At 34.2% G+C, this 14,910-nt stretch overlaps 2 protein-coding genes across 7 annotated transcripts; one reads left to right on the top strand and one right to left on the bottom strand.

Moving 5' to 3' along the window:
- The first annotated feature begins 1,103 nt into the window (after positions 1-1,103).
- LOC114257080 (uncharacterized protein At4g28440) lies at positions 1,104-6,653 on the top strand. Its single transcript, XM_028196796.2, has 2 exons — positions 1,104-1,611; positions 6,157-6,653. Exons 1-2 carry the CDS (start codon positions 1,317-1,319, stop codon positions 6,345-6,347), a joined length of 486 nt encoding a protein of 161 aa, XP_028052597.2. The 5' UTR covers positions 1,104-1,316; the 3' UTR covers positions 6,348-6,653.
- A 688-nt stretch (positions 6,654-7,341) lies between these two features.
- LOC114257081 (protein NUCLEAR FUSION DEFECTIVE 6, mitochondrial) lies at positions 7,342-14,385 on the bottom strand. Of its 6 annotated transcripts, none has more exons than XR_014339619.1 (4): positions 14,113-14,365; positions 13,845-13,969; positions 9,558-9,704; positions 7,342-7,771 (listed from the first exon to the last, which is right to left on the bottom strand). XR_014339619.1 is itself a non-coding variant. In XM_028196798.2 (3 exons), exons 1-3 carry the CDS (start codon positions 14,256-14,258, stop codon positions 7,764-7,766), a joined length of 279 nt encoding a protein of 92 aa, XP_028052599.2. In that variant the 5' UTR covers positions 14,259-14,385; the 3' UTR covers positions 7,342-7,763. The 6 variants fall into 6 exon arrangements, 3 of the variants coding, with proteins under 3 accessions (XP_028052599.2, XP_082742862.1, XP_082742863.1); XR_014339621.1 differs by having other exon boundaries at positions 9,603-9,704; XR_014339622.1 differs by having other exon boundaries at positions 9,621-9,704.
- Between the last annotated feature and the right edge of the window lie 525 nt (positions 14,386-14,910).

The following is a 14,910-nucleotide window of genomic DNA, read 5'->3' as shown; positions in this document are numbered from 1 at the left end:
TACAATAAGCCAGTGAATTCCGGATTAATAGTCCGGAGGGATTATTAATCCGGACCAAAAAATCCATACCAAACAACGGACTATTAATCCCTCTGGATTAATAGTCCAATCCCATGAGTTATCCTTCAAAACAAACGAGCGGTAAGGGTTTGCTTGGCATATGAAAAAAGATAAAAAATTATTAAAAAATCAAAAAATTATTATTATTTATAAAAAAAATATAAAAAATAAATTTATAAAAAAAATATAAGTCAAAAAGTGTATTGAAGTGATGTGTTGTTTGCAGTGTTGCTGATATACATTAGGCAGTCGAATGCACTTCTCATGATACACAGAATAATGCTGTTCGGCCTGCAGAGGCCCATTACGGGTCCCATTTTAATAATCTGAACTATTCAATAATGTGTTATCAGTTTTTTTGATTTTTTAGTTATTTTAATCATAAAAAGACAGAATAGGCTTTTTAACTCAATAAGATAAAATATTACATCCAATTCATAATCATTTTATTTTTTCTCTTATAAAATTCAAAAAATCTATTCCAAACGAAACTTTTTAACTTGAGAATAAAATAGTCAAAAAAAAAATAAAAAATCAACTAACATTCCAAACCAATCCCAAAAAAATGTGCGAACAAGTTCATTCTTCTCATTTCCTTCATGGTATTAATGATTGAAAGGCTTGTATGTATAATATTACAATATATCATACATACAATTTTTATTACAGGATTAAATGTGCGAACAAGTTCATTCTTCTCATTTCCTTCATGGTATTAATGATTGAAAGGCTTGTATGTATACTATGACAATATATCATACATACAATTTTTATTACAGGATTAAATTTCATGGTAAATAATGTTTTTAACAGCTCGTATGAGAATATATTATTTTAATAATTTTTTAATTAAAATATTATGTAAAAAAAATTAGGATGTTGGGAATAATTTTTTACAAAAAAATGTGTAAAAAAAAAAAAAAATCCTTAACTTTTTAATATAAATTATTAATTTTTTAATTATTTTAATAAGTTTTTGATTTTTTAACTAACATCACCACTTGCCAAATGAGAATTAAATCAAATAATTATTCAATAATTTTATTTAAACACTTTTTTTTTTCCTTTTTTCTTTCTTTCTCAGCGAGTACTAATGCATCGTCGTAGGTGTAGTGTCGTTCCTTTTTAAATTCCAAGAAATCCCCAAAATTTGTCTCAGTGAACTAGGGTTAGGGTTTTAGTTTTGAGAGAAAAGCATCCCTCTTTCTCTCTCTCTCTCTCTCTCTCTCTCTCTCTCTTTCTTCAGTTCCATTTCCATGGCGTCGACGGCACCAACACCACCACAGCAGCAGCAACAAGCAAGCGGCGGCGGCGGTTCGGTTGCGAAGCCAGGAATGAGGAAGCCGGTGTTCGTGAGGGTGGATCAGCTGAAACCAGGAACCAACGGTCACACTCTCATCGTGAAGGTAGTCACTGCTAACACCGTCTTGCAGAAGAAAGGCCGCAACTCTCAGCTCCTCAGCCGCGGCTCCGCCGGCCAAACTCGTATCTCTGAGTGCCTCGTTGGTGACGATACCGGCTCCATTCTCTTCACTGCCCGTAACGATCAAGGTCCTCTCTCTCTCTCTCTCTCTCTGTATTCTGTTTGTTTGATCACCGAGCAGACACTGAGAATTCATAAAAATTTGTTTTTTTTTTTTTTGTATGAAAATTAATCGGTTATTTTTTATGGTAAACTACCAATAGGTTTGTATTGAAAATAAAACTTAATAAAATTGTCGCTAAAAATAATTTTTTGTGATGATTTTTTACCTGTCCTTAAAAATTGACAAGGACAATTAGTGACTTTTTGTTTAACGTTTTTTTTTTTTTTGTGTAAATTATCGCTAAAACTTACAATTAGTTTTCTGTTGTCAATTTTTCAAACTGTCTCTGAAAGTAGAAAATTAGTGACTTTTTTTGTAACGATTTTTTAAACTGTTGTTAAAACTTGTAATTAGTGACATTTTTTTGTAACATTTTTCAAACGGTGTTGAAAGTTAACAATTAGTGTCTTTTGTGATAGAAAAATGCCATTAATTCTCACACGACCTATAGAATAATAAGGCCATCTATGAGGACCTATACCTAGTCCCCTATTTTTGACCCCAAAAAATGTAGATGAAGAGAAGAAAATGTAAGAATTTATAAAAAATTGAAATGTGAAATAAAAAAAGTGAGGCATTTGCAAGGGAATTTGGGAATGAAAAAGCAAGGAAGCTTCAGTGTTGTAGGCTTTATATAATATACTTGAATGAAAGACAGTTGTAACCATCATTTGATATATATAGAGGCTGAATGTAAATGGAAAGAAAATAGCTGAAAAAGAAAATTTTGAAATTGCATTTATATATGTAAGGGTAATTTGGGCATACAAAGTGCGTGACGTAGCTTTGTTAATTGAGTTGTGTCTTTATTAGATATTAGAATACTAGATATGGTGGTGCATATGATCGTTTTCTTTCATAGAAATAAGATTGTGAAGTGTATCATTGAATTCAAGATCTAAAAATTAAAACATTTTATGAATCTAAAATGACCAAAAATTGAGAGATTTGAAAAATAGAAGGAAAAAAAGAAGAAGGAAAAACCTGAATTTAGGGCATAATTATCCACATTATTGCTGTTGGGGTATTTTTGGAAAAACCCAAAAATTGGGACATCAATAGCGACTCAAGAGTTTGGCTTTATATAATACTATAGATAGTATAGCTAGTATATATATATATATATATGTATGTATTTGAATTGGGTAATTACAAAAGAAGGAAGAAGGGTAGTTTAGTAATTAAAAAAGAATATGACATTCATACCGACTCAAGTGTTTGTATTATATAATAGAACTAGCGTATGCTCGTGCCTGAAGGCATGGTATAAATAATATAAAGATTATAATATAATTATAATCCCAACACTATTTAAATTTATTTTTTAATTAGATAAAATTATAAATTTATTATAAAATTTTGGAGTTCTCACAAAACTACTCACGAAAACTCGCTTTTGCTTACATAATATATAGCTAGATAGATAGATGTGCCTAGCATACATACAATTTCTACGAGCATACATACAATACTACTTTTACTTATATAATTATATGAAAATTGTATGTATGTCTGCAATGCCCTAGTATATTACGGGCATACATACATTGTATGAAAATATGTGAAAAATATATTGAACAAAAATGAGAAAAAAAATAGAGAGAAAAATAAAAACGGGAGAAAATAAAAAAATAAAAAGAAAAGAGAGAGGAAGGCGGGATTATGGGAGGGGTGTGAGAAAAGAAAAAAGTAAGAGAGAAAGAGAAACAGGAAAGTATACATTTGTAGAACATTTTTTGGAAAATATATCTCAGCTATTGTTGTATAATTTGAATAGATCTGAGCCGTCCAAATGTTCTAGTAGGACAAATATGTGTAGGACAAATTCAAAAATCATCTTGCTTTATTATATAGATGTTGAAGATTTATATGAAGTCTAAATTTACGAAGTCTATCAGGTATTCAATATATTTAAAAATAATAATTAATTGTTCAAATTCATTTAATTTGTGGACTAAAAAATTCATTAATATAATCTCCACTACACATGGTAAAATCTGGCTTCTAATTCTGAGATCGCAGACTTTTCTATATAATATGAATAAAAATAAGTGAACAAAAAGGAGAAAATAAAAAAAAAAAAAATAGAGAGAAAAAAAAAATAGGAGAAAATAAAAAAATAAAAAGAAAAGGGTGAGGAAGGCGGGATCATGGGATCATAGAAGGATGGATGAGAAAAGGAAAAAGTAAGAGAGAAGCGGGAAAATAGAAAATGTACATGTAAGATATTTTTTGAAAAATATATCTCAGCCGTTGTTTTATAATTTGAATAGATCTGAGCCGTCCAAATGTCCTAGTAGGACAAATGTGTGTAGGACAAATTCAAAAATCATCCTGCTTTATTTTATAGATAGGTGGATAAATGGTGTTTTATTGACCAACAACATAGCGTAATCGTGGTTATGTCTTTGATCCATAGTTTACATCCACATTTCGATATTGATTGATTTTTAGGTACAAATTGAAGTTATCAAGAAAAAGTGATTTTGAATAATGTTGTGTTCAGTTTTGTTTTGGAGGTTCAATGTGTCCGGTAATGTAAATTGTGGTGGCGACATAACCCTTTGATGAAGTTGAAAATTTACTATACTAATATTTAGTTACCAAAATGAGCACTACGTGTTTAAATGCAATTTGCATATACGGTGCTCAATCGATCATCACATTTGATTTGCTTTTGCGTGTAATTATGACTTATCAATGTTTTTGCAGCATTGACAACAATGTTAACAGCCCTTTTGTTCTTGAAATAACTAAACCAAACCAAAACAAACTAAAACTCTTCTCTCAATCAAGTAGAGTCGGTTACATGAAATATTTTTTGCCTTTCTATTCTGTCGAGGGCTACATGAATGCTTTAATCGAGTAAAACCATTTCTGTTATTTCCTCATTTCTACTAGCAATTGATATGGATTTTGTAAATCATAGGCTTGTGCTAATCATAGATTTCGTAAATCATTTTGTCATTTCGTAAACTCGTGTCCAATCAAGTAGGCTTTCCTCAACTGTAAATCATGATTTTGTAAACCATTTCCGTGCTTTGCTATCGATGCTCTTGACCATGCTAGAACCAACATTACAATAGTTTCATCAGTGCACGACCTACAACTCTCTCTCTCTCTCTCTCGCTCTCGATAAATTCACTAAGTGCTTCTGTCGTCACCCTCTTCAATTACCCCACCTTTTTTTTTTTCCCCCTCTCTCTTTAATCTTCTATCTACACCCTTAATTTTAACTCCCCATCAGCCCAATTGGTCTGCATTTTCTCATAGTTGAACCTCAAATTTGGGAGCAGTTAACTTTTTGATCAAATCAACCGCTCTTTGCCTTCAAAGAGACGTATGTATATTGCAATATATATACAATGGTTATAGGAGTCTCAGTAATTGTGTAGAATTCAGAGGTGGGAGGTGGGTTTGGGCAGTGGGCCTAAGTTGTAAGTTGGTTGTGATGATTGGTGGTCATGCTGCAATAGTGGTTTAAAGGGATTGGAAGCAGATTTGGTCCACAGTCGCTAAGGTTCTCGATTTGACAATGTCCGTTTATCTGGTTTGTGTGCTTCTGCAGATGATGAGGTGGTGGTGAAGGGAAGTTTTGGTAATTGTTATCTATGGGGTGAGTTAAGAGTGCGTTGACTCAATAACCTAATGGTTGGGATTGATTGAGGATAAGACATATGAATTGTCACGTCCATTAACCAATGTCCCTGACAGGGGGAAGTGTTATTTTGTAAATTGAGGGGGTGTTTTGGTAATTGTTGGAAACTTGAGGATGTCAATATAATTTTCCCCTGCACAAAGATGGTAGGCAAATATGCATAGTGTGCTGCAGTGTGTGAGTGGCAATGTGAGATTCTTGTTGTTCAACCCTTTGATATGTTTTATTCTTTGTGATTGAGCTTGTCATCATTAATTCAATTCGTGATAATTGTGTTGAAAACATTTGTAAGTTCCGTTATGTTTAACTACTTAGATTTGATGCCCCATGAACTAAAATTGGCTCCCAAATTCTTTTTGGAGCTTCTGTTATGAGTAGTATTCTGTGGTTATAAATTTTTGTTTTACATTATTCTCCCAAAAATTTCCTTTGGAAGTTCTGTTATCTGTAGCATTCTGTGGTTGGTTGTGAACAACTTTTGCATCGTTCGTAGCATTTTGAACCACATCTTATGTCAAATTTGCATATTGATCTTTGGTTTTCTTAGTTTGCTACGAGCCTTCTACACCAGAATTATCCAATGATTCTTGTTTTTTTGGTTGCATGTGATATATATATATTTGTCACAAGTGCGTGAGTAGTGTGGAAATATTGTCTGACACATAAGTTCTCTATTGATTGGGATGTTTGCATAGTTTCCGGCATTTCTCTTACATGTTTGCTGAATATCTAGTTTCCTTTTCAAGAAAAATTGGAAAAGCCTCCATTGGAAGTCATTTGCTTTTTACTATTTTGTTGTATGGTGATGATGGGCTCTTCCTCCCCTTGACATTGGCTTTGTCTTCTTTGCAGTCGACCTGATGAAACCAGGCGCCACCGTCATTCTTCGCAATGCAAAGATTGACATGTTTAAAGGATCTATGAGGCTAGCTGTTGACAAATGGGGCCGCATTGAGGTTACTGAGCCAGCAAAGTTTGTGGTTAAAGAGGATAATAACCTGTCTCTAGTTGAGTATGAATTGGTCAATGTTGTTGAAGAATGATTCTTGGAAGTTGGTGTTTTTGGTATCTAAGTATTTTATGAAGTTTGGCCATTGTTTTTACAGTCTTCCATCACCATGGGATGCAACTTAGGTACATTTTTCTTTTTTCTGACAGATGGTTTTGGTATACAGATATCTGTAGAATCATAGTTGCTCTGCCTTTTGTGTGACGATCTTAGCATGTAGTAGGAACCAATGTCGGTTTCTGTAGTTGGTGTGCAAAAAGGATTGTGCATTTTGCTAAAAAAAACCTGTCTTTATGTGCTATGAATCGTTAAAATATATGTTAAAGCTTTTGGGTCTAAATGTTTGCAAATGATGGTATGTGCTATCTTTTATTTTGGCCTTATTTTTTTCTTTTTTTTTTTTTTCAATATGCAATTTGCCTTAAAATTTGAGTAGAGTGGATGATGGCTCTTTTTGTTTCACTGGTATCCAAATTCAAAATTTCACTAGTATCCAAATTCAAATGTACTGAAATTTTCTTTGGTGGCAACCAAAGTGACCGGGATGACCATTGACCATTTTATAGCCAATTTATTGAGCTGGTGGTGCTTTTGAGTTTGGGTCTTGTTAACATGTAAGAAACTAATAAATGATGTTTAATTTCCTCCACTTGTATAAAAAATATAAATGTAGAAGAGAAATTAATTATGATGTTTTTGAAGAGTTATTTATTTATTTATTTTCATATGGACACAAGTATCCCTATTTTTACAAGATAAAATTTCTTTAACTATTATTGCATATGATAAATTTTTTTTTAAAAAAATATCCTATATATTTTTTTTTACACGGTCCTAACATGGTGAGAATTCCACCAACATTTATGAAGATAGTCTTGAAAAATTTTTAGTTTTAAAATATTTTTGTGCATTCCAATAATGGAATGTTCACTGCATTAAACAAAGTAATGCACAAGGACACAAAGCCATCTGTGCGTGTTCCTTCACAAACAACACTGAAAGCCAGGAAAAACAATCAAGAGCGACAATTTTAACCAAACTTGGACTATTAACTAGAACCAAAACCTCCCTTGCACTATCTACCCTTGTTCGGGTTACAAACTCATCCAACCAACCTAACCCTGCTTAAAGCATGCATGGCAGCACAACCAGAACCAATTTTAGGGAGTGGGAAAGAAATATTGCAAAGCTAAACAAGAGTTCCATGAAGCAAAACTACGAATACTTGATTTTTAGAGAAGAGAGAGAGAGAGAGAGAGAGAGAGAGAGAGAGAGAGAGAGAGAGAGAAATATTATCCTTCTACATTATGGCACTACTTTCAGTTGATCAGAGCTTAAACCTTTGGATTTCAAATGAATCAAGCAGAATAACGCCTGGAGCAGAGCCTTGCAATGCCCATTGATATCCATGAAAACTACGATCAAATGCAGCATCCCAACAAACTAACATTCATCCATCTACAATACAAGAACAAAAGAATATATACTTATGGAGGCTTTTAGAAATGAACAACTAAATAACACACAGCCACAATTAGAAGTCAGAAAGCGGTGTGATAAAAATAAGAAATAAATTCCATTGTACGATGCTATATGTGTCATTAACATTTAAAAATAAATAAACTTCTACTGCAAAGTAATCAATAACGGAAGCAAGATGAAATTAGAATCCCCAACCCAAAGTCAGGCAACTAGTGATTTGATTGACCAACAAAGAAAAACTCATTTAGCCTAATTTTAATGAGACCTAACAATCTTGTATCATGTCCCCAACCCAAACTCAATGAGACGTAACAGATCTTATGTAGATGACTTGATCTACCTTACTTATCAATTCTTGGTGTACCCTACCTTTCTATTAGAACCTCATCTTAGAATGACAAAATGCTAATCCTATGACATAAGCGTTCCACGTCAACCTTAGTTACAACAGCGTAATTTTCTACAGTAGACTAATCCTATAATCTTAGGATGGACAAATACGGCCATTTTATTATTTTCTTTTCCTTCAAGCGATTGGGTGGGCATTTAACCATTCTCTTTTCCTTTTCAGGCAATTGCGTCAAAGGACATTTGACTTTATCACCCAGCATTCTATACAAAATAGTGTAATTAGCCCATAAAACACAGCCACAGATTTAAATTTCACATCCAGGAGGAAGAACTACAGAGTTTCACATTCTCAATACTGTAATACCACGATTGTAACTAAGTATAGCCTCTTCTTACAGAAAATTATATTACGAAGCACACCAAATTGCAGAAAGTAGAAGCAAGATGGTTACAACTGTCAGACCCTATCATACATCCCAGTTCCACCATCAGTCAGAACATCTTAAGAGGTAACGGTGAATTTCAGTAAATGACACAAGCAGGATACAATTGACTTAAGGCTAGATTTGATGTCTCCAATTATATGGCATTCACAAGTTAAGAGCTCAAAGTTTGGAGTTCCCACACAAACCATAGCCTACATTGTAAATTGGTTATCAGGGTTATGCTTGGGTTTTAGTTTCTCTCTGGTTGCCAAAGAGATCATCGTTATTTGTTCCATAATTGGATATATTAGTATTATATAATTTTCCTGCTGCCTCCACTTTAGTTCATGGTGTTACATTAGTTATCCACCAGAGTTCCATTTAAATAAACATCATTATGGGCATAATGCCATTACATTGTCCAAACAACCTACGCAATAAATGGCCATAAACAAAATTCATTCTCTATTGCTGCAAGAAAGACAATAAATCATAACAAAACTAGAAATAAGTGAAACCAGAACAATCAAAATACATATGCGCTTTAATAAAGGGTAGGCATATTTAGAGAGTAGCAGCTATTTGATGAGGGAAGATCATGATTATCATATTTGATGGAAAATATATATATATATATATATATTAATAATAACTTCCATTATCTTACTATCTGAAAGAAGAAGATCAAGTCAATTATGGCACAAAACAAGACATTGAATGTTCATACGAGGGTACTTGTTTTACAGTTTATATATGTGCCACAGAGATATAGGATTTTCATTGCAACGATTATGCCTTTTGGAAAAGGATAGCACTTTGAACTATGATGATTAGCAGAACATCAGACAGTTTTAATTGCAATAACTGTTAAACAGTAATATAATCATAGAAATGACATAAGTAATACCACATAATGAAGTCCACATCATGAAGTTTTGAACATCAAACTCATCAAGCTGAATCGATCTCAGCATTTGCTAATTTACCTAAGTTAAAAAGTTCAAAAAACAAATATGGCAAAGGAATATTGCTTTTCTGAAGCTCATTACTCATAATCAGGCATTCTCTTAGAGCGCATGCACACAAAACTTTGCCCGAACCCTCCAACATCCATCATACATCATCTTTGCAATCTGATTAAGTACATCGTATCAGTATGATCCTTGTATGGTTATATTAACATGAATGTCAACAGAAAAAGAAAAAGGAAATTCTTGTTCATCTAGTCATTGTCCGTCAAGCGAACTAATTTTCATATCGTATGCCTTTCTAATGAATGTAAACCCATCAAGATTTAATAACCGCAGGATTCACACAGATATGCAAGTTATATGTTAGTAACGCAGGCAGAAATACTAACATCCATGCATCACACCCCGCTCCATAGTGGTGCAAACAAAAAAACAAAAAAAGTATCAACTGGGATTTTGATAATTTCCCAATTTTAAATTATTAATTGTATATAGAATACATGGTGCAATATTTCGAGTTACTTCTGTGATGATCACCCACTCAGAGAAATAGTATTCAAATTAAATCAAACAATAGAGAACCATTTAACAGAAACTGCCATGTATCTCATTTCTAGACAAGAATAAAAGAGATACATGTAGGGGTGGGCGTCAATGTCATGTTGGTTTGTATTCATGTCATGTCTTTTCGGTAACCCAACCCATTTATTATTTCATGTTATCATGTCATGCCAAGTCCGTGTCCGGTTCTGGTTCGTCTTGTGTTAATGTGTCATGTCAAAAAATTTCACCATTGGTTAAAAATATCAACTATATAAAAGAATTAAATTTTTCTCCTCAAGTTAAATTTAATGAAACTAATCTCTATTGAATAAAATTATTTATAAAAATATTTGAATTTAACTCAATTTTATTTTCCTAATTTAAAAAATCTATATCCTATTATTATATTTTTTTTACTAGATTAATTCAAATAGTATACAAAAAATACATTATCTTCAATTGCCCTTAAAATCCTATTTTACATACTTTTTAATAAATTAGATGGAATTACTTAAGAGATTTGAGTAGAAATAATATTAAAAGGTGCACCTAATTCTTTATTAAACGGGTTATCCATGTCAACTTCACGTTGTGTAGGTTTGACACTAAACTAACTTATTTAATATTCATGTTATCGAGTCGTGTCATATACGTGTTCAAGTCGGAAAATAGTCAACCCTAACCCGCTAACTTTGCATATGGTTCGAGTTGTGTTATTGTGTCGTGTCAAAAATTCCCACGCTTAGATACATGATTCAAAATAACAAGGCATAGAAACAATTTGAAGGTAAGTGAATACAAAGGTTCAACATTTGCAAGGTGGTCAATGATAGGCAGATTGAAAAGTCATGGTAACTAGTTTTTCTTATTCATGTATATATATATCTGCAATCACATACAAGTACCTATGCATTGAAAGAGAAAATATCATGTTCATTGGCACATGCTATCGCAATGATAAAAGATTAAACCCTTCGGAAATAAGTACACATTAGTTCCCGTTAAGCCTTATGCCTAGAACTATTATGGTTAGGATCACTCACATAAATCTAGAAAAAGCTATTTTTCTATGCCACACCATAGTGGAAAACTATGTTACAATGAGTTACTTGATAGTATGAACTCCATAAATTTTAAATATATATATATATATATATATATTGGGGGAAGGGAATTACACAAGTATGATGCTTAGCAAGTATCTTTGACAAAAGTAATGTGAAGGCCTTCATGCTTTCTAGATCTCAAAGAAAAGGAACAGGGTAATTAAAATGCTATACCCTCTTAGCAACACTCTTATGAGTTACACATGCATCATGCATCTTTGCACTTGCACACAAGGAAACAATTAAACAAAGAGAACATGATACATAATTTACAAATATATAAAGAAGAAGAAAAGAAGACGTCCATCTAGAAATTACAATGGATAAAAAGTCTGCTCCAAGTGGCGTATATATATATATATATATATATTTTAAAAAACTAATCCCAAATCAAGCAGCTAATGCATGTCATAACCAGCATATCTTCTCATAGTCTCCATCAATTGTTTGAACATGCAAAGAAAAGAAGAATGAAGAGCAAGACGACACCATAATTTGAGTAGACAGAGGGGATTAAAAAAAACCAGCAGGTAATAAATTATTGTTTTAACAAGTATGAGGTTCAAAGCCCAATGAATGATATAAAGGGAATGAGCCTAATGGGTCTTTCATGGTAAATGGTTTGAGTCCAAACGCTATGTTGAATGTGCAACCCACCCTGCACTTCATAGGTATCTATGCAAGTGAGGCGTTGATCGGTCCTAGAAGCAGTGGTGTGAGGAGTTAACGACCAGATGTGTTGCAACCTAGGGATCACCAGGTAATGCTATGTTGGTTTGCTTGGATGACTGATCCTGCCATAATGTGACCTATAGCACCGGTAACCAAAGTCGAGCATACATATGACAATCTCTGTGCTTGAATAGCCAGGACGAAAGAAGCAGAAGTAGATGATAATGAGAGCGGGCGCTGCCACATCTGGACGTGCAAGCAGCATGGATGAGCGAAAGGTTCTATTCCATGCCATGAAGTGGGGAGTATTCTGAGTCTACTGTAAGAAAACTAAATGGACTTCGAGGTTCCCCCCCAAGAACTGAATGGTGTAGTTTCTGGCCGTTACAAGTAACACAACACCTCCAGGCTCCAACTAATACACAAGCATTTTAAAATCCAAACAATTAATATCATCTAGCACTAATATTAGGGAACACTAACAGATGTTACCAATAGAACTTTATTTATTTATTTTTAAAATAATGCAAGTACTACATGAAATAACATTGGGGGATTGTTTGATAAGTATACCATAAAATTTTACTGTCCATCATCAACATCATGAAATTATTTAAGAGTCTTGTTCCTCATCTGTTCTACAAACACAGTTTTCTCACTTAATCTAAGGCAGTGAACATTCACCAATACTCTCTCCATATTTGGTTGCATCAACTTCATCTAGTCTTGTCTTGCCCTACAAGTAGAAAAAGAATGCATAAGAATATGCATCCTTTATATATATATATATAGAGAGAGAGAGAGAGAGAGAGAGACACGGAGGGAGATGGGACACCTAGGAAAGAATACACATAGTGGGACTGGAGAAAATAAAAATTACGGGATATTAGCTTCAGAACCAACATTTCAGACCAGGGAATATGACAACCCCCACCCCTAAAAATAATCAAACAAATAGAGAGAACGAAAAAAAATAACGGCCAAAAAATGACATAAGCTACTAGCCTTAATTTCTTACTGACAGTCTGTATTTTTTTTGATCAGCTTACTGACAGTCTGCATGATTAAACAAGTTGGAGAACATTAAGAAAAAAATGCCAATTTTTTTGAAGAGTTGAAATACTTAAATTGGTAGTAAGATTCACTTTGTGTCTAATAGCATAGAAAGATTCACCACCAACCTATCCCATCCAAGGTGGGTTTTCCTCGACTCCATGCTATTTCCTTGAATAACCAACCTTATGAAGTGTGTATTTTTTTAACCAGTAAGAAGCTAGGACCATTCATGTTTTGTGCCTTAAAATGCTTAAATTAAACAAGCTAAATGGAGGAACTGAAGCGCAATGACACACTAGACAAGGAGTCATATGTTCAAGTTGAAAGCACTCTAAAGATAATAAAAAGTTGGGATGGAATCTAAGGTGAGGCATAAGAAAACTACACAAGGCCCAAGATTTGACAAGAGATGAGTTTTGTTGTATTCAGTTAATTACAATAACACGTCCATTCTAGAAATTTCATGTCAATACCAAATATATATTATGTCCTCATAAATTAGTCTTCAAATTTCTACATGTATTAGGCTATCCAAATATGAAAGTAAATGAAGCTATGATAGGATTAAACAAAATCTTTGTACTTGGGTATACATGCCTCTTAAACTTCTTCAAATGTGTTCTCTGGAGAATCTCAATTTCATAAAACTGCTATAAACTGCTCAATTTCATAGAACCTTTCCACCTAATCTACCAATCTATCAGATACCAATTAATTCATAAAAATAAAATTAAAAAAAAAAGAAAAGAAAAAAAGCAAGATCACCGTAGTTCGTATACAAACCAAACCCAATCAGATAAAAATTCTAATAATTAAAATAAATCACGAAAACTTCATCGGCAAAATCATTGAATATTGTGCAATGCAATCAAAGCTAATACACCTAAACACATACATACATACATAAACAAGGTGAAAAAAATACCTTCAGGAGTCCAACCGTAGCAGCGAGGAGTGGCGGAGAGCATTGAAGTGAGCAATGCAGAGGCAGTGGCGGTGTGAAACGGAAGCAACGAATCGACGCAGACGAACCTCATCTCTACAGGAGACCTATTCAATAAATACAACATTTGATCGATTCAATTCAACAATTAATTTTTTTTTTTCAATTATCATATATATATATAGATAGACAGACAGACAGATAGACAGATATAGTATATGCAAGATTTGAAATTGATAAATAGAGAAACCTGAAAATGCGAGAAGAGAGTGGTTTCTGCGTCGGGATGCGAATGGGGGACCTCGCCGCCTTGGGCTTAGCTCCGCCGGCAAGTCTCGCCACCGCGTTTCTGGTGGCGGAGGTGGAGCGGAAGACGGACCTGGCGGCGGCGGACATTGGTGGTTGTGGGTCTTTGAGAGCTGGGGGGGCGGGGTTTTGGAAGAGTTTGGGGACTTTGGGTGGGTATAATAAATTGAGACCCACCCACAAACCCACCCACAAGATCTCCACAAGGTTCTCGTAAATTTGGATTATTTAGACGTGGACTCTGCGGGTCTATTTGGTAGCACTTATACTTTCAGTTTATATTTATAAAGATTTTATAAATTGATTTTTGTTTAATTTTTGTTTATTTTAAAAAAAATATAAACTACAAACGCGTTTGGTAATTGATAAAATGTTTAAAAAAATTTAAAAATATAAAAAGAATGAGAAATGGCAAGTGATGGTAAGTGGCGGCGGAAGACGGTGGTAGAAAGTGGTGATGGTGGGTGATGGGTAGTGGGTGGTGGTGAGTGGGTGGGTGGGTGACGGTGGTGGGTGGTGGGTGGTAGCGAGTGGGTGGTGGTGGTGGAGGTAGCGGGTGGGTGGTGGTGGTGGCAGGTGGGTGGCGGGTGGTGGCGGGTGGGTGGTGGTGGCAGGTAGGTGGCGGGTGGTGGTGGTAGTGGTGGGTGGGTGGGTGACGGTGGCGAGTGGTAGCGGGTGGTGGCGGCAGGTGGATGGCGGATGGCGGGTGAGTGGGTGACGGTGGCAGGTGGTGGGTGATAGC

The sequence above is a fragment of the Camellia sinensis genome, chromosome 9, assembly GCF_055761805.1.
Source record: "Camellia sinensis isolate YWXY chromosome 9, ASM5576180v1, whole genome shotgun sequence".
In the NCBI taxonomy this organism is placed as follows: Eukaryota; Viridiplantae; Streptophyta; class Magnoliopsida; order Ericales; family Theaceae; genus Camellia; species Camellia sinensis.
The sequence above is the reverse complement of the archived record's forward strand: the minus strand, read 5'-3'. Positions and strand labels throughout refer to the sequence as shown.

What these genes read in the sequence shown, in the direction of transcription:
- LOC114257080 (XM_028196796.2), top strand. Translation starts at nt 1,317, where the DNA reads ATGGCGTCGACGGCACCAACACCACCACAGCAGCAGCAACAAGCAAGC. An exon ending in CACTGCCCGTAACGATCAAG is followed by an intron (nt 1,612 to 6,156) that starts GTCCTCTCTCTC and finishes TCTTCTTTGCAG; the next exon opens with TCGACCTGATGAAACCAGGC.
- LOC114257081 (XM_082886736.1), bottom strand. Translation starts at nt 14,258, where the DNA reads ATGTCCGCCGCCGCCAGGTCCGTCTTCCGCTCCACCTCCGCCACCAGA. An exon ending in CTCTCTTCTCGCATTTTCAG is followed by an intron (nt 13,970 to 14,112) that starts GTTTCTCTATTT and finishes TTTATTGAATAG; the next exon opens with GTCTCCTGTAGAGATGAGGT. An exon ending in CTACGGTTGGACTCCTGAAG is followed by an intron (nt 12,279 to 13,844) that starts GTATTTTTTTCA and finishes CTTGTGTATTAG; the next exon opens with TTGGAGCCTGGAGGTGTTGT.